General features: G+C 44.2%; 1 protein-coding gene across 1 annotated transcript in view; it reads right to left on the reverse strand.

Moving 5' to 3' along the window:
• LPCAT3 (lysophosphatidylcholine acyltransferase 3) overlaps positions 1-13,084 on the reverse strand; it is a 37,111-nt gene extending 24,027 nt beyond the window's left edge. Inside the window, exon 1 of the mRNA XM_027541193.1 lies at positions 12,815-13,084. Within this exon, the coding sequence (XP_027396994.1) occupies positions 12,815-12,959 (145 nt within the window). The 5' untranslated portion in view covers positions 12,960-13,084. The remainder of the gene's footprint in view (positions 1-12,814) is intronic.
• Positions 13,085-25,108: the final 12,024 nt, after the last annotated feature.

Below are 25,108 nucleotides of genomic sequence, written 5' to 3' on the forward strand. Positions count from 1 at the left end.
CAGCCGTCACCCCCAATTCAACCCTCCTCTCATCCCCACCAGCCACCAATCTACTTTCTGTCTTTATGGATTTGCCTCTTCTGGGCATCTCACATAAACGGGAGCAGACGTTACGTGGCCATTTGTGTCTGGCTTCTTTCGCTCAGCACCATGTTTTCAAAGTTCATCCACGCTATAGGAAGTATCAGTACTTCATTCCTTTTTATGGCTGAATATTCCATTTTATGAATATTAATATTTTGTTTATCCATTTGTCAGTTGGGTCATCCATTGTTTGTCAATGATAATAATGCGATGAATATGTGTGTACAGGTTTTTGTGTGAACATATACATCAACTCTTTTGGTAACATAATTAGGGGCGGAACTGCTGGGTCCTACTATAATACGTGCTTAACTTTGAGAAACTGCCAAACTGCTTTCTTCAGGGGCTGTGCTGTTTGACGTACCCACCAACCACCCATGAGGATTCCAATTTCCCCATATCTTCACCAACATTTGTTTACTCCTTTTTTTGGTTACAGCCATCCTGGTGGGTGTGAAGTGGTATGTCCTTATGACTTTGATCTCCATTTCCAAAGACTAAAGATGCTGAACATCTTTCCATGTGCTTATTGGCCATTTGCATGTCTTCTTTAGACAAATGTCTATTCGTATTCTTTGCCCATTTTTAAACTGAGTTGTCTTTTCATTGTTTAGTTATAAGAATTCTTGATATATTCTGGATACTAGACCCTTACCAGATAAATGATTTACAAGTATTTTCTGTCTCTCTCTTTTTCTTTTCTGTTTCTCATTTCTTTTCACTTGCTTTATAGTATCCTTTCATGCAAAAAAGTTTAAAATTCTGATGAAGTTCACATTATCCCTGACCATCCATGCTGAAAAAAATCCAATTTCTTTATCAGCATCTCAGTATTACGTGAAGATTTGGGAAGAACTTTAAAAACTATTTAAAATTTTGTATTTTATTTATTTATTCTGGCCGCACCCTGCGGCATGCCAGGATCTTAGTTCCCCAACCAGGGATCAAACCCACACTCCCTGCATTGGACGTATGGAGTCTTAACCCTGGACCGCCAAGGCAAAGTCCCCAAGTTAGGTATTTTAGAATATAATAAAAGCATATATACCTTAAAAATATAAAACGAGATTAAGACTTGAAGAAGTTTGAAGCTTCTGGTGAGATGATGACCTGGCTCCCTATAATTACTGTTAGGCTCTTAGAATAAATAATACAAGTGCATGCTGTCTAGGTGGGCTTCCCAGGTGGCTCAGAGGTAACGAATCTGCCTCCAATGCAGGAAACATAGGAGACGCGGGTTCGATCCTTGGGTCAGAAAGGTCTCCCAGAGGAGGGCATGGTATACTCACTCCAGTATTCGTGCTTGGAGAATCTCCATTGACAGAGGAGCCTGAGGGGCTACAGTCCATAAGGTCGCACAGAGTCGAACACTGAAGTGACTTAGCACGCATGCTACATAGGAATTCTTAGGCTTTACTTTTGTTTCCTTCTATCAGAAGAACTAAAGAAGAACTAAAACATGGGTTCAAATTATTCTTTAGCTAAAGACTGAGGGTTCCTAGTAGCCCTTCTGGTTCACTATTTTTAATTGGGGCCATGTATGTTGTATTCCAACTATAATCAATCTTTTCCACCAGAGTCTGAGGTATACACCACGGGAGCCTTAAAGGGCGCTGTTCCAGCTGGCCTCTGCTTGCTGGCTGGCAAACAGAAGTATTATATTTGTGGACAGTAATCCAGAATGGTGTCCAAGCCCATCTGAGTTTAGAATCGCTATCACAGCAGAAACTGGAAACCTCAAGGGCTATAAGCCACTGAGCACGTCTACATGGAAGCCACTTCTTATTACAGCAATACAAATACACAGCGACCAGAGCTCAGCCTTCTGGGAGCTCATATCCTCCTCAGATTTGCACACAACGTACTCAAATGAGTTCTTTCTTTTTTTTTATAGTGAGCTTAGTTGTCTACAAAATTACTATCTTACCACTTATAATTTTGTGTAGCAGGTATGACCATGTATGCTTTTCTTATCGAAATGCCATAGCAATATGACAGATACTTGATACTGAAAGCATCTTTAATTGACAAAAGCTTTTTATTGTTAATTTAAACTCAGCCTGTGCTTAGTGTGGGGTATTTAAACTGTCCACTCGACTTCATGCGAATCAAGAACAAAACCTGAGTCTTACCACTTTTGGCCTGAACTTCTCTCTGCTTTCTGACAAACGGTCCCTACAATTAGAATGCAATGACATTTCCATCAGAAGTCTCTATCGCTAACAATTATGGTACATGAGGTTCTCAGATGGAATCCTTTGTTCAGGGGGTCCGGAGTTTCACGAATCTCACTTATGTTCAAAGCCACTCCTTGAACAGGGAGGAACTTAGATTTTAAAAGCAATCCAGGGACTTCCCTGGTGGTCCAGTGGTTAAGACTCCATGCTCCCAATGTAGGGGGTGTGGATTCAATCCCTGGTTGGGTAACTAAGATCCCACATGCTCCACATGCCACACAATGCAGCCAAAAAATAAATAAAATAAAAAGCCATCCGTTTTAAGCCAAAAGGAAATCCTTATCCAGAAACTACTCATCCTTAATTTTAGTTTCTTACTTGCCACCTTCCCCATTCTAGCTTTGAAAACAGGGAGAAAGAAAGATGTATACAGCATCTTTTGGGATACACAGATCTTAAGCTTTGAGGTCTCTAGGCAGCTATTACTGCTTCACCAAGAGAACTTTAGAACTCTAGAACTTTAGGGATACACAGATCTTAAGCTTTGAGGTCTCTAGGAAGCTATTACTGCTTCACCAAGAGAACTTTATGTGGGCCCTAAGTCTCCTTGCCCTTGTCTTCAGTAACTGCAGGGAAAATGTCAACACCCTTCAGCCCCTACCTTAAAAACTCTCTGCTTGAGGAGAACAATTCACCTAGAACTGCATGAGGGCATCTAATTTTTGTTAGAGCTACAGGTCACAACAGAAGGCCTGGAGAGATTATCATCTCTATTATCTATCTGATAATAGATTATCAGATATCTTATGTTCCCAAAGACCAATTTTATTAAAGATGAGGTTAGCACTGTATCTGATAAATTTTAAAATTATATTTAACTCATAACAAGTGGCAATAGTTTGAAACAATACAAAATTTAACTGCATTTAAAAAAATAATATAGTCATCAAAGAGCTTTCTTATTTGATAAGAAATCTGAGCTTATCTATCTGACAAGAGATGATAATGATATAATAATGCCATTAGTACATTAACCCTATGATTCAGTAATAATATTTGGAGATGTTAGCAAATGGGGAAACCTAAGCCAACAAAGGTCTGTCTAGTCAAGGCTATGGTTTTTCCAGTAGTCATGTATGGATGTGTGAGTTGGTCTATAAAGAAAGCTGAGTGCCGAAGAATTGATGCTTTTGAACTGTGGTGTTGGAGAAAACTCTTGAGAGTCCCTTGGACTGCAAGGAGACCCAACGAGTCCATCCTAAAGGAGATCAGTCCTGGGTGTTCACTGGAGGGTCTGATGTTGAAGCTGAAACTCCAATACTTTGGCCACCTGATGCGGAGAGCTGACTCATTTGAAAAGACCCTGATGCTGGGAAAGATTGAGGGCCAGAGTAGAAGAGGACAACAGAGGATGAGATGGTTGGATGGAATCACTGACCCAATGGACATGGGTTTGGGTGAACTCCAGGAGTTGGCGACGGACAGGGAGGCCTGGTGTGCTCCGGTTTGTGGGGTTGCAAAGAGTCGGACATGACTGAGCGACTGAACTGAACTGAACTGAAAGCTATAAAGAATCTGAGAGCATTTTGTTTATTCCAAAGATCGCAGGATACAAGTTTGACATCAACTGTTACAAAAAAGGGACCTGAAGCCACACATTAAGCCTGCAGTCCTCAGACATGCGGGGAAGCATATAACATGGACAGCTGTTAAAACACGGATCACTGGGCCTCATCCTGAGAGTCTCTCGTTTAGTCCCTCTGAGAACCTGACTGCCTAACAGGTTCCTAGCAGGTCTGATGCTGCTGGTCCCAAGACCACACTTGGAGTCTCCTTAGAAAGGAAGGAGATGAATATCTACTGAGGGAAGGGAGAGAACAATTATTTAAAACTATCCTGGGTCAGGCTTGGCCAAGGATCGATACAGTCTATTTCACCTGGTCCTCAGAGCTTCCCCAGAACAACGCTTCTTTCTCACACTTGGCCAGAGCAGAATGAGAGCGAAGGGTCTGCCTAGGCAGTTCTCTAGAAACAGGCAAGCTCTTCGATGACTATATCATTTTAAAAAATGCAGGTCGACTTTGCATTGTTTCAAAATATTGCTGCTTGTTATTAATTAAATATAATTTAAAAATATGTATCAGACACAGCGCTTAACTCTTAACCTCAATTCTTTAGTCAAATTGGCCTTTGGGAACATGAGGAAAAGGATGGCTGAAGCTCAGTAACTGGTCGATGGTGAAAGAGTTGGCACATATTTAATCTTACTGTAATTATTTTGTGGCTGCAATTATTTTTGTGCATGTGTGCTTAATCACTGGATGGCCAGGGATGCCGGGAGCCAGCATATTGCATATTGAGTGCATATTGCATATTGAGTGCAGCACTTTCCACAGCATCATCTTTCAGGATCTGGAATGGCTCAACTAGAATTCTATCACTGCCAGGAGCCAGCATGAGGAACTCCGCCCGTGGCAAAGGTCATGAGGAAGGAGGCTCGGCATATGCAAATGCGGGATCGAGCCTCAGGCGTTCTCCTGGAAATTCTCGAGCATCTACCCCCAAAACCAGAGTCTGCCTACTTTCTGCTTTGTGCTCTCACCTACACCTCTGACTTTACTGGCGGGGGGGGAGGGGGCGGGGAGGGGGGGGCTGTCCCCCACTACCTCTCTCTGAAAAAAGAGTTAACTTATAGCTCCAGTTAATAAAGTTCCTGGGTGTGATAGTGTTTCAACCTACAAACTCCTTTGGAAGTCCTCTAGCCTGCCTGAATAGGTTTTTCTGGCCACATGTGATCACTCAGAGCCTCCCAACTGTGAGAGGCATGAGATGTTCTAAACTGTCTAAATACAGAGTCCTTTGAACAGTTAAAAGATTGATTAGAAATTGTATTGGTGAAGGGTTTTTCACTTGTTGGGCCAATGTTTGCTGCTAAGTCTCCATATCCCTTACCTGCTGTGTCCCTGGCAGTGTATTGATTAATATAATTGGTGTAAGTAGTAGCTTTAATGTTTGTAACCTTGGACCCTTGAGTTAATTCTTTTCTTGATTGAGCCCACCACACCTTTACCCTATAGGAATGCAACTTTATCTAATGCTTTTGGAGGGTGGCTCCTGACTTTGGAATAATCACCTTTAGAGAAAAATAAGTTTCTTAAAATGTTAACAGGCCTCCTGGCCATAAGATGATGTAAATCACCTGAACTTTTGCATATGATAAGTTTGAAAGCCTGGCTTCTGATTAGAACCAGGAACTGCTGTCCTTGCATGACTCCACCCCTTCCCCCATTATCCTCTATGCACAACTTAAGGTATAAAAACTACTTTGGAAAATAAAGTGCGGGCCTTGTTCACCGAAACTTGGTCTCCCCATGTCACTCTCTCTCTCACTCTGGCTGAATCTCCATCTGGAGCGCAGAACCCACCATGCTTACTAATTACGCCTGGGCTTCTAAGATCCGACCGGGGAGGCCTCAGTGTCTCCTCTCCTTCGGGAGAACGGAAGGACGCCTGTGGCCTACGTAAGTGGTGCAAACTTCTTGTCTTGAAGTTTTATTGGTCTCCCTCATAAACCAAGCTACTCAGCCTCTTTTCTCCACTGAATTTCCTCACTGAGCTATCCTCATTCTATTACTCTTTATATCTTTGATAAATATTTAAATAAATAAGTCGCCTATGCCGTCTCTCCTTCGAATACCCTGGATCAGCCAGGGCTGGACCCCGGCACAGGGAAATCCCCCAATTTAATCTTAATTAATTTTAGAAATCTGCATCTAGGCCTGCAGGTCTGTAAAGATGCTTGTCCTGCCAGCTCACTCTGTCACACAGCACCCCCACCACCACATCCCCCCGCCCCCAGCCCATTCCCCGCCCCCTGAAGACTCAATCATGCTTTCCTCTGCAGCTCCTTTATGGAACCTCTGGTGTCCCAGCCAAGCTGGACTGCCTGCTGTTCCTCAGGTCTTCCTCACTTTTCCTGCTCTCCACATACATGCTCATTATCCTTTGTTGTTGAAAAGTTCCCCTTTCCATCTCCACCTGACTAGAATCTTCCGTGCCTTTTAAGGTCTAGCTGAAATGCCATTTCCTTTTTCAAGACCGAACCCCATTTTTAAAAGGCTGCTGGATGGAACTCCTTCAGTGAATTCCCATGGCTGCCCAGACAGATTTCATGTCAGTGGGCATGTAATTGCTTTGTTAAATTACCCTGTGGATAGAATCTCATGGGCCCTGTTTTACACGTCTCTGCAAAGAAATGGGCTTCCCAGGTGGTGTAGGAGTAAAGAATCTACCTGCCAGTGCAGGAGACACAAGAGACGCAGGTTCAATCCCTGGGTCAGGAAGATTCCCTGGAGTTGGAAATGGCAACCGACTTCAATATTCTTGCCTGAAAAATTCTATGGACAGAAGAGCCTGGTGGGCTACAGTCTGTGGGGTCGCAAAGAGTTGGACACGACTGAGTGACTGAGCACTCATGCACACTGCAAAAAAATGGTTCTGTTTGACATTAAAGTTATATTGGCATTCAAACATGAAGTTTTGTGCAATATAAGATATTGGAGTGTAGATTAAAAAGTTGGAAAAATATATTTAAAAGAAATCCCCAATAGGAAGCTTTAAGTTATGATAAAATTTGTGGCTATGAATTAGAATAAAGATAAAAGTCTAAAATGAAGAATGGACCTAGCCTTTTGGGACGAGATGAGACCTTGAAAGTCTTTAGGATAATCTCCTTACTTCACAGTCATAGGATTTTTGGATCATGCTTTGTATTATGGTCAGAAGTCTCATTTGTCTCATTAATGCTGCTTAGTTTCCACCGTGCCTAGCTGAGGGGTCTTCATTTTGCTACTTGAAAAAAAAAAGCTTTTTGCCCTGAATGATGGATTTAGTTGTGAAGGGCCAGGCCTGACTCTGGTCCAAAGGGAGCTGAACTGTGGGACCTCCTTTGATTTTAAAGGTCGCTAACCATAGTGGTGCTGATTCTGAAGCTCCAAGGAATGAGTCCTCACCTGCAAGTGCCACTTTAGATGAGTCTACCAGCCAAGCCGCAGTCGTGGCCAAGCCTGAAGGAGGAGCTTGCACTAGGTGGGGTGACCATCTGCTCCATTTGGCTGATGCCATCTTTGGCTGTTGAGAGGTACCTAACATGCTGATTACATCTTGGTTCAGTCATGTAAAGAGTAGATGATACCAAGGGCCTTTGTCTTTCCCATCCCACACGCTCCTCCCAGTCCCAAGGTGGTAAAGAGCAGGGGTTTCAGAGGTGGGCAGAAATGGGTATGAGCTGGAGGTCTCAGCTTCCTATCTGCACAAGGAAGCTAATAAGAGGGCTGTATATAACTTAGGGGTAATTGGCAAGCCAGGCGTGGTATTGTTGAGCGCTTTATAAATGTCAGCTACCAATGCCATTATTACCACACTCTAGATTCTCTCTGGCATTTCAGTCCCTCCCTGATTCAGTTATGATACCACTGAAAAGTGAAAATGTTAGCAGGGTTGTGTCTGACTCTTTGTGACTCCATGGACTGTAGCCCCCTAGGCTCCTCTGTCCATGGGATTCTCCAGGCAAGGATGCTGGAGTGGGTAGCCATTCCCTTCTCCAGTATTGACTTCTAAAACCATTATCTTTATCAACTGTTACCAGCTATTATCAATCGTTATCAACTGTTTTCAAACTCAAGACTAGGCTTCACAAGACAAGCTGGAGGTGCCCTTGGAACCTAAAGCCAGTCCCAAAACTAGGTCATTCCCTGGCACTGAACAACATCTAACCCTCACTTGACCTCTCCACATTTGTGAAAGTCACCATCACCTTTTCAGCTCCCCTGGCAGAAGGCCTGAGCTTGTTTTTTTTTTTTTTTTTCCACCCCTCAACTATTATACTTCTTTCTCTCTCAGGCAATCAGTTGCCAAGTCATTCATCCACACTTTCACTTATTCAGTAAATATTTATTGGGCCCTTTCCACAAATCTTCCCTGGTGGCTCAGACGGTAAAGCGTCTGCTTACAACACGGGAGACCTTGGTTCGATCCCTGGGTTGGGAAGATCTCCTGGAGAAGGAAATGGCAACCCACTCCAGTATTCTTGCCTGGAAAATCCCATGGACGGAGGAACCTCGTAGGCTACAGTCCATGGGGTTGCAAAGAGTCGGACATGACTGAGCGACATTTACTTTACTCTTACTTTACTTCTACTTTACTTCCACAAGCCAGGTACTGTATTCAACTGATGAACAGAACTTAAAACGATTGCTGCCCTCATCTGCACATATATAATCACGCTTTGGCATGGGTACTCATTCGGAAGGGGATTTCAGTCCAGAGGAGAAAGTACAACATGGCACATAACTTAAAATGAGAGGCAGGAAAGGACTCTGTGAGGAAGTGGCAATCTGAACCAAGGCCCGAAAGAGCAAAAGGCTCGGTGAGGTGGGTAATGAGCACAGAGCACTCTTGGCAGTCGGATCAGCAGGTACCATGGCTCAGGTGGGAAGGGCCTGATGCCTTTTCTGATGGCATCAGGACTTGGCCACAAGGCTGTGAACTTGCTCAGGTCAAGGCTGGAGTGGGAGATTCCCAGGGATGTATGGAACCTCTGGTGGGGGCTGAGCCAAGAGAGGCATGGGGTTGGGTCACCCTGGCTGCGCCGGGGAGAACGGACTGAGTGGACAGGAAGAAACTAGAGAGATCTGTCCAGGGGCTATTCGGGCAGTTCTGGTGACAGATGGTCAGTGGCTGTGATGATGGAGGGAAGGAGTGTATCTGAGGCACAATTTAGAGGTGGTGCTGATAGAACTCGGTGACTGGGGTGAGAGCAGAGTGAGAGGGGGAGGTGATAAGGCTGGTTCCTGGGTTTCTGGTGCGTTCAGCTGTGTAGATGAAAAGTAGTCACAGAATCTATCTTCCAAACTACTCTGTACTCCTGGATCCGCTCCCAGGACAGTGCTGGCCCATCGCTCTCCTTTCAAGTATCTGCGATGGCTCCTGATCACCTGCTTCAGTAAGCACACACTTCTTCCCCTAGCTTTCAAGGATCCACAACCTACATTTCCAGTCTTTTTTTTTTTTGAATTTTCTTGGCCGTGCCATGGGGCACGTGGGATCTTAGTTTGCTGACCAGGGATTGAGCCCACACCTCTTGCACTGGAAGTGCGGAGTCTTAACCACTAGACCAACAGGGAAGTCCCTTCCAGTCCTATTTTCTACTACTTCTCTACTTAGGTCCTGCTTCAGTCCAACTGGACCACTTCCTGTTCCTGGAATGTGTCACCACACGTCCTTGCCTTGGTCCCTATTCCTCACCATCTCAGTCTGCTGAAACCCTATTCAACTTTCAAAGTTCATTAAAGGTCCAGTCGTTAAACCTCATAAAGCTCTGGGAATCTCTGCTGCCACTTAGAGTGCCACCTGTTATTTTGGTTACGAGAGGACTTATCACCTGCCTGTTCCCTGCCCCCAACAGACCACAGGTCATACCTTCGGGTGCCCAGCCCCATTATTCATCCTGTACCACTGCCCTTTCCTTTGCAGGGCCAAGCACAGTGCTTCACCCACAACAGGTACATTTTGCTGAATTTATTTGGAACAATTCATGTTGCTAATTATGCTAAGGAACGAGGAGACCTGAGTTGTTGAACCGGAGATGTTTTCCAGTGGCATCTGCCAGCACCAGAGCTCACAGCAAAATTTATCTTCCACCAAACTCCTGGCAATCAGACGCAAGACAGACACACACATGCCCCTCTTGACAGCGTCCTCTGCCTGTTTGAAATTCTTCAGTGCAAAAGTGCTCATAAACTTACCCTTTCCTTGCAGCACCTAATAGAAAAAAATTACAGCCTCTAACTCAGGAGTTTTAAAACTGCTTGCTGTAACCCATTAGTGGGTCTTGAAATCAATTTAGTAGGTTGTAAATGATACTAAAAAATAAAATAGAAAATAGCTAAGCACACTACCTATACTCAGGATGAGTAATGTTTCCTGAAACTTCTGTTTCCAATGCAAGTATACATCTGTGTGTTTACTGGGTCATGATGTAAAATGTTATTTCTCACCATGGGCCCCAGTTCAAAAGGTTTGAAGGCTAACGCTGGAGAGACCAAGATCCACACACAACTCAAACAGGGAAAGATGTTAGGGAACCAGTAATGAGACTATCTAACTAAAACAGTGAGACATTCATATTTTATCCCCTTAAGATGTGAATGTCTGATATACCTAACTCTTCAGGGGACCTGCATTTCAGTGCTTTTAACCAAAATTAATCTCATTAGTAGAAAGTGAGTCAGAAATTGTTTCTAACTACAGGCCTTTCGGTACCTCAGGCAAGGATTTCCTCCAGTATCCCAGTTCCCCAGGAGAGGTGGTTCAGGAACTCCATTGCTGAAAGGCTACTGGTTTCTAGGTTACAATACACAGAAGTGATGATACTTTTGTAGGAGAAGCATATTTACAACCAGAAAAATGCACCCTTTCTTCCATGTACTTGTCAACAAGCTTATCAATGTATGTTTCTGTGTATGTATGTAACCTAAACCTAGAAAATACAATCCTATATATCCATGTGTGAAACTTAGCCCTGATCAATTTAGGGGTCAATGTGAACCCCAATTGACCTAAAAATGAGATATACTATGAGTTACTGAAGGCAACAACACATGTGGGCTAGGAAGAGGGGATGTGGGCCATGGTAGGATGGGCAAGGGGGTTCAAGAGTGTGATGGATGTATTATACCAAGTTTTTATTACCTTGATGCTTGGTGGTAATGAGAGGATGAGGTTAGGGGGTAAGCTATGGAGAAAACAACTTTCTAGACAGGTGTATGCCCCATGATAGTACACAGTAGCCCACTACAAGTGCACAGGCTGTATTTAATTATGTCATCACTAAAAAGACAGATTCCAAGCCTAATTCTAGCCGCAGCTCCGTTTAACAGGTTGTCCCTTATAATTTGTTGCTCCTTGTGTTACAATCTCCATTTATAGTTGAGACATCAACAGCTGGCTTCTTAATGAATGAAATGTAAACACTCTTAATTGTCAATTATAATCCCAACAAATAACTAGGCCTGGAAAAAGGGAGAAGAAGTAGGAAGTTCAAAGCTGATGTGGTGCAAAGAACCCTAGATTGAAGTACTGATAAATTTGGGTTAGATCTGGGTGGCAGCAAGTAAGTTCCACAATCTAAGGTTCCTGACAAGTCTAAAATTTTGTAATTCTACAAGGGAGGGTAAAAGTGATCTTTATCTGGAAGAAAGAAAGAGTATCTTGGCTTGATGTGTGATGAGCAAATGATAATGATATTACCCAAGGTTGTTTAAATATGAATTAATGCCTTTCCCATTATCTAGATCAGATTAGCACCCTTTAGGTGATATTACATATCAGTGTCTCTACCGACTATTCCATAAATTCCAAATTTCTTACCAGTATTTAAGGCTTTCCACATCTGCCCAACTTTATCTCAAATTTGTGGTTCAGACCTGCTCCTGCACCCACCCTCCCCAACAAGTCTTGTTTAATTCTTCACCACTCCTACTCTCCTAGCTAAAGTCCCATAACCTTCATAAAGCCTTCCAACTACTCAAATATTTAATATCAGCTTATGACCTTTGAATTCCTACCAGACTTTATAGCAACCCTATCAGATAGGCATTATTATCTCATTTCATAAGTAAGGAAACTAAAGGCCCCAGAGAAGTTAAGTGGTTCACCCAGCATCTTAGTTTGTGAGCAGCAGGACTGATTTGTTTGCCCTCCAAGTCCACACACTTTTTTTTTCTTACTGTGCCATGCTGCTTCATCTATTAAAAAAAAAACCATAGAGGAAGGATGCATTTAAAAAAGCCCATAAACCAGTTACAATACGGTTTGTTGTGACATAAATGCAAATATACCACATCCTTTGAACTACGTGTGTAAAACACGCTTGGGGTAGCGTGAATAGTTTTTAAGGGGTTGCCAGCCCTGTTTTCCAAGCCCAGTACTAAAATAATATTCCACGGTAAATGACAGGTGGGTGGCTAAGGACAAGAAAAAGCAGTATGGTTAAAAGAAGAAATTAGAAACGGGACAAAAAGATGAGAGTGTAATACAAGCTGGCAATGCACACAAGAGACACAGAATATGCAAGCATGGAGTATGGGGCTGAGCGGGTCCATAGGACTAAAATATCTAAGTTTGGGAGCCTATACCTGCCAATGAGAAGCGCGCGTGTCTGAGGGTTGATATTAATAACAGCAGTACACATGGACAGAGAGTAGAACTCAAGAGAGAGACAAATAAGGACAGGTCGTAGGGACACAGGGCAGAGCATGACAAGATGAGGGTGGTGGCGCCCAATGAGGGGCCAGAAGGGTACAAGAGGGGTCGAAGGGAAAGGTGAAGAAGGTACAGTGCCCCCAGACTCCAGAATAGTGTCATCTTCCTCTTCACAGCTGGTTGGTATGTGTGAGGATTGACACCCGCACCCCAAAAAGCCCTCCCCGTGGCTCCGGGAAGAGGGCGAGGTCACGTCGCCGTCCCCCGGGGACTCCGCGAGGGGTCCTTACCTAGGAAGATGGAGATGATGAGCCGCAGCGCCTGTTCTGACGCGCCCAGGGACGTCGCCAACTTGTTAAGGCTCAGGTCTTGGAAACCCCACAGCAGCCCCCTCGTCAGCTCCGCTTCCATGTCCCCCTCGGCTGCGGACGCCATCTTAGCTCCGGGCGTCCCCCAGGGACCCCTCTGCTCCGCGCGCCCCGAATGTGGGCACAGCGCTGGAGCTTCACCCCCAATTCCGGCCCGGAGCCCGCCCACGGCGTGCGCATTGGCTGCGGACCCGCCCAAAGGCTCCGGGCTCAGCCGGTCATTGGTCAGCCCGGGCCGGGGGCGGGGCCTCACGCGGCAAGGTAGGCCGGGGGCGGGGCCTCATATTTGTAAGGCAAAGGTGACTCGGCCCGAGAAAGAACGCGGGGCAGGCCGGGGGCGGGGCTTGGAACCGGGAACCAGATCCGCGATTGGAAAAGTAAGAAGCCGGCGGCGGAGGACTGTACAACTCAGTTCTAACAGCTCGGGGGAGGAGTCGGGGCGGGCGAGAGTCCTGCCGGCTCGTGCGCTGCCTCCCTATTGGCTGAGACGGAGCAGGCGAGAGTCGGGGCGGGGGGGGCTGTCACCCGACCGCGAGGTTACTCTCGGTCGCAGGCGCGCCGGGGTTACTGGGGCATGTAACGGGAGGGCGCGAATTCCTGCGGCGGCCTCGCGAGCGCCCCCTAACGGCGCCGCAGCTGTTCTTGAACCGTTAGACACGCCGCCTTCCCTCCCAGATCTAGAGGACCACCCCGGTGCCCTCAGCACTCTCTACCTGCTCCTTTGATTCCGTGTAACTTCCTATATTAAAACGTTGCCTTCCTCCGAGAGGCGATGATATTAAGCTACGCTGATTTAACCGTTAGGCTTTTCATTAAAAATTAAACTAGTTTGTCACTAAGTAATACAGGTTCAAGATCAAAGTGCAAAGAGGATAGAAATTGGAGACAAAAGTCCTTTCGTCCCACCTTGCTTCGCATTCTTACTTCCAGTGTTCGGATCAGACTAAAAAAAATGTGCTAGGGCCTGTGCTGGGCTCTAAGCCCAAAGCTATGGAGTGGAGATGGTGCACGGACATATAAGGTGTTAATGACCGTGTAATTAATTGCAAGGGAAGGAAAGAGCTCTGAAGGAAAAGAAGAATGTTCTGTGATGTGAGAATATGTAACAAAGAAACACCAAGTTTTTAGTGATCACTGGAATTCGTGGAGCATTCTTGCACAAGTGCAACTTCTACTTCTGTAGCACTTTGCACTTTATGCAACACAAATAGTCATATTATTTCACCTAGTTGATTATGAAATCGGTTATTTACAGACACAGAGGCTTGGAGAAATTAAGCAACCTGCTAAAGTTGTTAAAGTTTAAAAGTGTTAAAGTTCACCTCTCTCCTCTTCAGGGGGAGACAAAATAAAAGAAAAAAAAAATCGGAGAAGTCAAGAATAATATAATTTCCCCCTTAGAGGGACTTCTCTGGTGGTCCAGTGTCTAAGACGCTGCCCTCCCAGTGCAAAGGACCCAGGTTCCATCCCCAGTCAGGGAGGTAAATCCTGGCTGCCACAACTAAAAGGTCCCGTGTGTCCCAACGAGAATGAAAGATCCTGCGAGCAAAAAAGACCTAGTGCAGTCAAAAAAATCTGAAACATAAGCACAGCTGAGTCTGGGTGTATTCCTTCTTGTCCTTCAGAGGCTGTCTCCTTTGGTACTTATCAATCCCATGCCTATTTTTATACTTTATACAATGTATATATCCAGAAACAATTTTAATATAGTTTTGCATGCTTTTAAACTTTATAATTACAGCAGAATGTATCATTTTGAAACTTGTTTTTATGATTAACATCTTTATTGAGGCAGATTCATGTTTTTATAGGTAGCTGTAATACAGTCATTTTAATTGTGATTTAACATTGCCTTGTATGATTGTGCCACTTTTTCATGATCAAGTTGAGGAACACTTGGATTGTTTCCTATTGATGTATTTCTTTTATTACAAACATTGCTGCTGTGGACATTCTCCTTTAAGCAACAGTGAAAATTTCTCTCGGACTGTAACTCCAAAGTTTTTTGTTTTTTTTTTTAACTGAGATCTGTTGCTCAGTGGTAAAGAATCCACCTGCTAATGCAGGAGATGCAGGTTTGATCCTGGGCTGGGAAGATCTCCTGGAGAAGGAGATGACAATGCACTCCAGTATTCTTGCCTGGGACATCCCACGGACAGAGGAACCTGGTGTGCTGCAGTCTGCGGGATCACATAAGAGTCAAACACAACTTAGCAACTAAACAACAACTACTGTAGGAAACATGTTGCTATCCAGTATGCACACGTGTTCATACACTACATAACATATACGTATAGTACTCACACTATATGCACACATCACACACTGCCATGCTATGTATATGTTCTCTGATACTTTCTGTTCTAATTCATTAAAAAAATAATCAGGATCCACCAACTTGATATCATTACTTGCTAGTAGTTCATGATTCTCAGTGTTAGAAACACCCCTCTAGGGTTTATAACCAGGAGAGGAATCACGAGTGGTAACATTTGCTCACCTTCAATTTTACTAGATTTTGCCTAATTGAAGTGTTTGGCTAAATGTTAAGACCCTTAAAACCTTTGATTTTCTGAATACGTAAAAGATATTTGTTAAAGCATCCAGTCAGCTAGACCCTGTGTAAAAACAGGAGTCAGTTTCTTCCTTATATCCAACTCAGTAATATGTCTGCCCCTTCTCACACCTCTGGTGTCCAAGGCAAGGGGCGGTGTGGCAGGAGGCTGTGTCTCCTTTGACACAACAGGTGCCTGTTTACCTTCCCCTTCAGGTACTTGATTGGCCACATTCCCTTCATTCTTCCTACTGTTCTAAGGAAGCACCTGTTCCTCCAGTTACATTGGCTGATGAGCTGCTGATTGGGAGAAGATTGGGATTCTATGACCTCTTTATAATTAAGCACATTCGTGGGAGGCTTCGTACGTAAGTCAGGTTCTGTGCTGATCCCTTGATGCAAAGATGGCTGAGACAGCCCCTGCCCACAGGAAGTTCTGTGTCTCGACATGGAAAGATAATTAGAAACCAGAGTGGAAGTGTTTGTGTAGAAATAAGCAATGTATTAGTGAAATCCCTCATTTCTTATGACTGCTTTTCCCTGCGCCACCCCCCCCACCCCTTCCCTTTTTTTTTTTAAAATCAGTTTCAGTATTTCCTTCTACTCCCTTCCCTCTGGCTCCTTGACCTCTATTATCTATTACTATCTGCAAGGCTTCCCATCTTAAAGTTAGTTAGCTGCTCAGGCTCAGTCGTGTCTGACTCTTTGCGACCCTATGGACTATATACAGCCTGCCAGGCTTCTCTGTCCATGGGATTCTCCAGGCAAGAATACTGGTGGTGGTTGCTAAGTCGTGTCCGACTCTTGAGGTCCCGTGGACTGTAGCCCGCCAGGCCCCTCTATCCATGGGATTCTCCAGGCAAGACTACTGGAGTGGGTTGCCATTTCCTCCTCCAGGGGATAGTCTCAACCCAGGGATCAAACCGGGGTCTTTCACATCACAGGCAGATTCTTCCTCTGAGCTACCAGGGAAGCCCTCCCACCTTAAAACACTCTCCTTTTCCCTGAGGTGTCTACCCTCTTTTCCTTTCCCTCCCTACCTACTTGTGGAAAACCTGTTTTTTTGGAGTTCACTCAATATCCAGGTATGGATTTACAACCTCTCAACCCTTGGCAGTAAGCTTGGGACCCTGTGACTAGTTATGGCTGATGGACTGTATGCAGAAATGAAGTGTCATTTCCTGGTCAGGGAGGTGAAGGATCAGGATGACTCCGAAATTTCTCTCTTTTGATAGTAACACGTATGGAGGACAAGTGTTCCAAGATAGAAGAAGCCACGCAACCTGCTTCTTGCTCAATGTTTAGCTTGAATGAAAAATATCTGTGAAGCCCGAAGATTTAAAGTTATTGCTTTAACTTGCCTGGACTAATACATGGAATTAGTACACCAGTCTTTATCCCCATTAGAACTTGGTGTTCTTTTATGAAACTATTCACTCAAAGACCCACTATTCCTTAGTAGTTACGTGTACGTTCCCCCCGAGGCCGAGCCAGACCTTGTGGGGCTCCCGGGCATGGCGTGGCGGCCTTTCTGTCCCCCATTTCTTTTTTTAAACATAATTTTATTTATTTATTTTCAGTTGTGCGGGGTCTTTGTTGCTTTCAGGACTTTTCTCTAGTTGCGACAAGCAGGGGCTACTGTCCAGTTGCAGTGTGCGTGCTTCTCATTGCAGTGGCTTCTTTTGCTGTGGAGCACAGGCTATAGGGCACATGGGCTCAATAGTTGGTTGCTCCCGGGCTCTAGAGCACAGGTTCAAGAATTGTGGCACACAGGCTTAGTTGCTCCGCGGTATGTGGGATCCTGCCAGATCAGGGATCGAATCCAAGGTCTTCCGCAGTGGCAGGCAGATTCTTTCCCACTGAGCCACCAGAGAAGCTCTGTCCCCCATCTCTTGGAGGCAAGACCCTAACCTCCATGACCTTCCCTGATTTCCAAAAGGTGGATTCAAACAGTTTCTTGATTGAGGGAGAAGCAATTAAGGAAACCACCTGAGGCCAGATCAAAGGGATCAGAGAAACTCATCAGGATTAGGAGACCCACCACCTGAGGTGAGATTAAGGGAGTGAAAGCCCTGCTCACATTCTAATCTTATCAGACACCCCACCTTTGATCCACTTTCATAAAAAGCTTCCTCAACTTCTCTGGAGTTGAGACACATGGTTTTTCAAGGCAGAACCCCAGTGTATCTCCCTTTGCCTGACAAACAATAAAGCTATCCTTTTCTATTTCACCCAGAACTCTGCCTCCAGGATTGATTTGGCACCAATGTACAGAGAGGCCGAGCTTCTCTGTCTCATATTTTTTAAATAACTTTTTTATTTTTTGGCCTTGCCACATCATGTTGTCATGTGAGTGTATGTTCCTTGGTTCTTTGTCTCGTCACAACAAAGATTTGGAGCAACGGACATTAAAGCCCTCGGTGCATCACAGCTCTTGGGTCTTGGACAAACCATGTTACAGCTCTTAGGCAAATCAGTGTTATAGCTCTATTTTATTTAGAAGATAGCAGGAGTGTGTGTGTGTGTGAGAGAGAGAGAGAGAGAAAGAGAAAGAGAGAAAAGAGCACACGCACGTGGGAGAGAGAGTCTATGAGAAAGCGCTTTGGCTCCTCCTTTTATATGTTTTTTTTTCCTCCACCTGGGCTTGCCCTATGCAAATTGGGCTTAGCCAGGAGTGCTGTTTGTTCTGTTTGTTCTGCCTGAAGTCTTCACTCTGGTCCTCAGACCTTCCTTGTCTTTTGGCCACCGCCATTTTGGACTCCTTTTCCCTATTCTACCTACCTAACAATGTGTAATCTCAGAATCCTGACCAGGGATTGAACCCGTGGCCTTGGCAGTGAAAGCTCAGAGTCCTAACCATTTTACTGCTTGGGAATTCCCTGTCTCATATTCTTCCCTCCCTGCCCCCCCGCCCCCGCCAACAGCATTCTTGATTTCATGGATGAACTCTGTTATATTAACCTTCTGAGAACATGAATTAGGGATTTGGGGGGATTTCTTAAATGTTTATATTTCTTCTTTTCTTCTCAGTATTTTTCCTTTTCCCTCTGGGTTTTTGCTTTCTGTTTATCTCTTTTAGGTCTTCTAAGGCTTCCCTTGTGGCTCAGCTGGTAAAGAATCTGCTTGCTATGCGGAAGACCTGAATTCGATTCCTGGATTGGAAAGATCCCCTGGAGAAGGGAAAGGCCACCCACTCCAGTATTCTGGCCTGGAGAATTCCAAGGACTGTATAGTCCGTGGGGTCTGAAAGAGTCGGACAGGACTGAGTGACTTTCACTTTCTTTCACTTTGTTTGTTTTAAGATGCTGGTCATCCTTTCATATACAAACAAGGCATTACAAAGTTGTTTGGATGTATGGGCTGTGAATAGGGCTTGTTGCCTGGTGAATTTCCCTGAAATTGATTGGGCTGGGAGTTCCCCTTTTGACTGAGAAACTTCCGAATGTCAGTAGGTGGAGGGTTTATTCTCTAGGATTATTCAGCCTCTTCTGAGAGGAACTTGGGTATGGCATAAGCCCTCTTGGAGGAGGTTGTCATTAACCCCACCATAGAGCTGCCAGAACTTACACAGTACTGGGACATAGACTCTTGGAGGGTACAAACAGAACCTTGTGCACCAGCACCCAAGAGAAAGGAGCAGTGACCCCACAAGAGACTGACCCAGAATGGCCTGTGAGTGTCCAGAAGTCTCCAGTGGAGGTGTGGGTCGGTGGTGGCCTGCTGCAGTGTAGCAGGATATGCATGGGATCTTTTGAAGGAGATCACCATTATCTTCATTACCTCCACCATAGTTTGGCCCCAGGTAAATAGCAGGGAGGGAACACAGCTCCACCCATCAATAGAAAATTGGATTAAAGATTTACTGAGCATGGCTCTGCCCATCAGAACAAGACCCAGTTTCCCCCTCAGTCAGTCTCTCCCATCAGGAAGCTTCCATAAGCCTCTTATCCTTCTCCATCAGAGGGTAAACAGACTGAAAACCACAGTCACAGAGAACTAACCAATATAGTCACCTGGACCACAGCTTTATCTAACTCAATGAAACTATGAGCCATGCTGTGTAGGGCCACCCAAGACGGATGGGTCATGGCAGAGAGTTCTGACAAAATGTGGTCTGCTGGAGAAGGGAATGGCAAACCACTTCAGTATTCTTGCCTTGAGAACCCCATGAACAGTATGAAAAGGCAAAAAGATAGGACACTGAAAGATGAACTCTTCAGGTCTGTAGGTGCCCAATATGCTACTGGAGATCAGTGGAGAAATAACTCCAGAAAGAATGAAGAGATGGAGCCAAAACAAAAACAACACCCAGTTGTGGATGTGACTGGTGATGGAAGCAAGGTCTTATGCTGTAAAGAGCAGTATTGCATAGGAACCTGGAATGTTAGGTCCATGAATCAAGGCAAATTGGAAGTGGTCAAACAGGAGCTGGCAAGAGTGAATGTTGTTATTTTAGGAATCAGTCAACTAAAATGGACTGAAATGGGTGAATTTAACTGAGATGACCATTATATCTATTACTGTGGGCAAGAATCCCTTAGAAGAAATGGAGTAGCCATCATAGTCAACAAGAGTCCAAAATGCAGTACTTGGATGCAATCTCAAAAACGACAGAATGATCTCTGTTCATTTCCAAGGCAAATCATTCAATATCACAGTAATTCAAGACTATGCCCTGACCAGTAATGCTGAAGAAGCTGAAGTTGGACAGTTCTATGAAGACCTACAAGACCTTTTTAGAACTAACACCCAAAAAAGATGTCCTTTTCATTATGGGGGACTGGAATCAAAGGTAGGAAGTCAAGAAACACCTGGAGTAACAGGCAAATTTGGACTTGGAGTACAGAATGAAGCAGGGCAAAGGCTAAAAGAGTTTTGCCAAGAGGACACACTGGTCATAGCAAACACCCTCTTCCAGCAACACAAGAAAAGACTCTACACATGGACATCATCAGATGGTCAACACCGAAATCAGACATTCTTTGCAGCTAAAGATGAAGAAGCTCTATACAGTCTGTGAAAACAAGACCAGGAGCTGACTGTGGCTCAGATCGTGAACTGCTTGTTGCCAAATTCAGACTTAAATTGAAGAAAGTAGGGAAAACCAGTAGACCATTCAGGTATGACCTAAATCAAATCCCTTATGATTATACAGTGGAAGTGAGAAATAGATTTAAGGGACTAGATCTGATAGAGTGCCTGATGAACTATGGACAGAGGTTCGCGACATTGTACAGGAGACAGGGATGAAGACTATCCCCAAGAAAAAGAAATGGAAAAAAGCAAAATGGCTGTCTGAAGAGGCCTTACAAATAGCTGTGAAAAGAAAAGAAGCAAAAAGCAAAGGAGAAAAGAAAGATATACCCATTTGAATGCAGAGTTCCAAAGAATAGCAAGGAGAGATAAGAAAGTCTTCCTCAGTGATCAGTGCAAAGAAATAGAGGAAAACAATAGAATGGGAAAGACTAGAGATCTCTTCAAGAAAATTAGAGATACCAAGGGAACATTACATGCAAAGATGGGCTCAATAAAGGACAGAAATGGTATGGACCTAACAGAAGCAGAAGATATTAAGAAGAGATGGCAAGAATACACAGAACTATACAAAAAAGATCTTCATTACCCAGATAATCACAATGGTGTGATCACTCACCTAGAGCCAGACATCCTGGAATGTGAAGTCAAGTGGGCCTTAGGAAGTATCACTATGAACAAAGCTAGTGGAGGCGATGGAATTTCAGTTGAGCTATTTCAAATCCTAAAAGATGATGCGGTGAAAGTGCTGTACTCAATATACCAGCAAATTTGGAAAACTCAACAGTGGCCACAGAACTGCAAAAGGTCAGTTTTCATTCCAATCCCAAACAAAGGCAATGCCAAAGAATGCTCAGACTACTGTAAAACTGCACTCATTTCACACACTAGTAAAGTAATGCTCAAAATTCTCTAAGCCAGACTTCAACAGCACGTGAACTGTGAACTTCCAGATGTTCAAGCTGGTTTTAGAAAAGGCAGAGGAACCAGAGATCAAATTGCCAACATCTGCTGGATCATGGAAAAAGGAAGAGAGTTCCAGAAAAACATCTACTTCTGCTTTATTGACTATGCCAAAGCCTTTGGCTGTGTGGATCACAATAAACTGGAAAATTCTTAAAGAGATGGGAATATCAGACCACCTGACCTGCCTCTTGAGAAACCTGTATACAGGTCAGGAAGCAACAGTTAGAACTGGACATGGAACAGTAGACTGGTTCCAAATAGGAAAAGGAGTACGTCAAGGCTGTATATTGTCACCCTGCTTATTTAACTTATATGCAGAGTACATCATGAGAAACGCTGGGCTGGATGAAGCACAAGATGGAATCAAGATTTCTGGGAGAAATATCAATAACCTCAGATATGCAGATGACACCACCCTTATGGCAGAAAGTGAAGAAGAACTAAAGAGCCTCTTGATGAAAGTGAAAGAGGAGAGTGAAAAAGTTGGCTTAAAGCTCAACATTCAGAAAACTAAGATCATGGCATCCAGTCTCATCATTTATGGCAAATAGATCGGGAAACAGTGGAAACAGTGACTGACTTTATTTTTTGGGGCTCCAAAATCACTGTAGATGGTGACTGCAGCCATGAAATTAAAAGACACTTACTCCTAGGCAGGAAAGTTATGACCAACCTAGACAACATATTAAAAATCAGAGACATTACTTTGCCAATAAACTTCTGTCTAGTCAAGGCTATGGTTTCTCCAGTAGTTGTGTGGATGTGATGTTTGGACTATAAAGAAAGCTGAGTGCCGAAGAATTGATGCTTTTGAAGTGTGGTGTTGGAGAAGACTCTTGAGATTCCTTTGAACTGCAAGGAGATCCAACCAGTCCATCCTAAAGGAGATCAGTCCTGAGTGTTCATTGGAAGGACTGATGTTGAACCTGAAACTCCAATACTTTGGTCCCCTGATGTGAAGAGCTGACTTATTGGAAATACCCTGATGCTGGGAAAGGCTGAAGGCAGGAGAAGAAGGGGACGGCAGAGGATGAGATAGTTGGATGGCATCGTCAACTCCATGGACATGAGTTTGAGTAAACTCCGTGATTTGGTGATGGACAGGGAGGCCTGGTGTGCTGCAGTCCGTGGGGTCTCAGAGTCAGACACAACTGAGTGACTGAACTGAACTGAACTGAGACGAAGCTGCTGGTCTCCTGCCTGGAGGATGTACATCCAGTTTTTGGGTCCACATCTCTCCCTTATTCCTTGCAGTAGTGTTAGTTGCTCAGTCGTGTCTGACTCCTTGCGACCCCATGGACTGCAGCACACCAGGTGCCTCTGTCCATGGGATTTTCCAGGCAAGAATACTTTGTTCCTTGCAATGCCTAATGTTTTTAAGTCTGGAGTTTTTGCTGTCCATTTTCTGGGTGAATATAATTCTCTGTCTGGTAGTGGTGGGGTTGGGTACTTACCTGGCCTTGGTGGTGGGGAGGGGGCTTGAGCGTCCAACTTTTTGTTTCATTTTTTGGCTGTACCTCTGGCATAGAGGGTCTTAGCTCCCTGACCAGGTTTTGAACCCATGCCCTCTGAGGTGGAAGCATGGAGTCTTAAGCGTTGAGGGGTCCAACTTTTTGGAGTCCAGGCTTTCGGGCCAGTCCTCCCGTTTGGGCTCTTGGTCAGCTGCCTCCCCTGGGTTGTCTCATCACTACTCCCCCGTCTTCTTTCCATTTTCCAAAACTGCATTTAAATGTTTCATCTGCTTTTCTTCTATTCACTTTGTTCCTATAGATTTGTACCTTCCTTAGAAGGAAATGGCAACCCACTCCAGTATTCTTGCCTGGAAAATCCCATGGATGGAGGAACGTGGCAGGCTCCATGGGGTTGCAAAGAGTTGGATATGACTGAGCAACTTCACTTCACTTTTACTATGTTTTAGTGGGATTTTAGGCACAAGAGGCAAGTTGATCTGCCATCTTTATGAGAAAATTTCCTCAAAAAGTTTTTTTTCTTTTTAAAAAATAATTATTTATTAGCTTTAAAATTTTTGGCTGTGCTGGGTCTTTGTCTAGTTTCCGCAAGGGAGGGCTTCTCTTCCTTGATGTGCTCAGGCTTCTCATTGCGGTGACTTCTCTTATTATGGAGCACGGGCTCTAGTCTCGGGCTCAGTAGTTGTGACTCTTGGGCTCTAGAGCACAGGCTCAATAGTTATGGGGCTCAGAATTAGTTGCCTCATAACATGTGGAGTCTTTCCAGATGAGGGACTGAACCTGCATTGGCTGGCAGATTGTTATCCACTGCACTGCCGTGGAAGTCCCCTCTTTGTTTTAAAAATATTCCTCTAATGGTCTACTTAGGAAAAGTACTTTTAGGGAATTCTGTGGTGGTCCACTGGTTAGGACTCTGTGCTCTCACTGCCAAGAGGCCAGGGTTCAGTCCTTGGTTGGAGAACTAAGATCCCACATCCCATAAGCTGATGACCAAAAACAAACAAAAAAACTTTTAGATAATCTATTTTTTGGAAGACTTTATGTCTTTAAAGAACATGCTTAAGCTTCTGTATTAGTCTGCGTTCTGCTGAGAAACAGAGCTAATAAGTGTATATATATCTAGACTAATACAGAAGCTTAAGCATGTTCTTTAAATAACCCTTGAACAACAGATGTTTGAACTGTGTGGGTTCATGGCTATACAGATTTTGTTTTACTGTATACATACTGTGGTGCCACACGATCCACAGGTGGTTGAACTAGTAGATGCGGAATCACCAATAGGGAACATCGACTATATAGTTACACACAGATTTTCAACCGCCTAAGAGGTTGGATGCCCCTAACCCCCATGTTGTTCAAGGGTCAACTATATATTATATATATTAAAGCACTGGCCCTCGTGAATATGGAGGTTGAGAAGTCCCAATATTCATACTTGGTAAACTGGAAGCCCAGGAGAGAAAATAGTTGAGTTCCAGTTTAATTCTGAAGGCCCGACAACCAGGCAAGCTGATGGAGTGATTTTTATTAATAGTCTAAGTTCCAGTCCAAAGGCAGTGGACCAATATTCTTGCTCGAAGGCAGGCAGAGAACAAATTCTCCCTTACTCAACCTTTGATTCTGTTCAGGCCTTCAAAGGATTGGATGAAGCCCACTCAATTTGAGGAGGGTGATCTGCTTTTCTCAGTCTTAATATTCCAATATTTATCTCATCCAGATAAACTCTTAGGCACACAACCAGAATAATATTTAGCCAACTATCTGGGCCCACATGGCCCCCAGGTAATTGACACATAAAATTGAGCATCACGGGTCTACCCCTGTCAACTTGTACTCTTTTGCATCTCCTGAAGCCATTCTTATTCTCCAAATAAAAATAACAACAAGGTCATCATTCCACCAAACATGATACAATCATCCTGTGTGCAACTGAAAATGCAACCAACCCCTTCCCCAGAAGAAGAAGTAAAGTCCTTGAGTGATGTTTGCTCTTCTCCTTGATCTTTCTTTTGAAAGGAGAGTTATGACCAACCTAGATAGCATATTGAAAAGCAGAAACATTACTTTGCCAACAAAGGTCCATCTAGTCAAAGCTATGGTTTTTCCTGTGGTCATGTATGGATGTGAGAGTTGGACTGTGAAGAAGGCTGAGCACCGAAGAATTAATGCTTTTGAACTGTGGTGTTGGAG

The sequence above is a fragment of the Bos indicus x Bos taurus genome, chromosome 5 (assembly GCF_003369695.1).
Source record: "Bos indicus x Bos taurus breed Angus x Brahman F1 hybrid chromosome 5, Bos_hybrid_MaternalHap_v2.0, whole genome shotgun sequence".
NCBI lineage: Eukaryota > Metazoa > Chordata > Mammalia > Artiodactyla > Bovidae > Bos > Bos indicus x Bos taurus.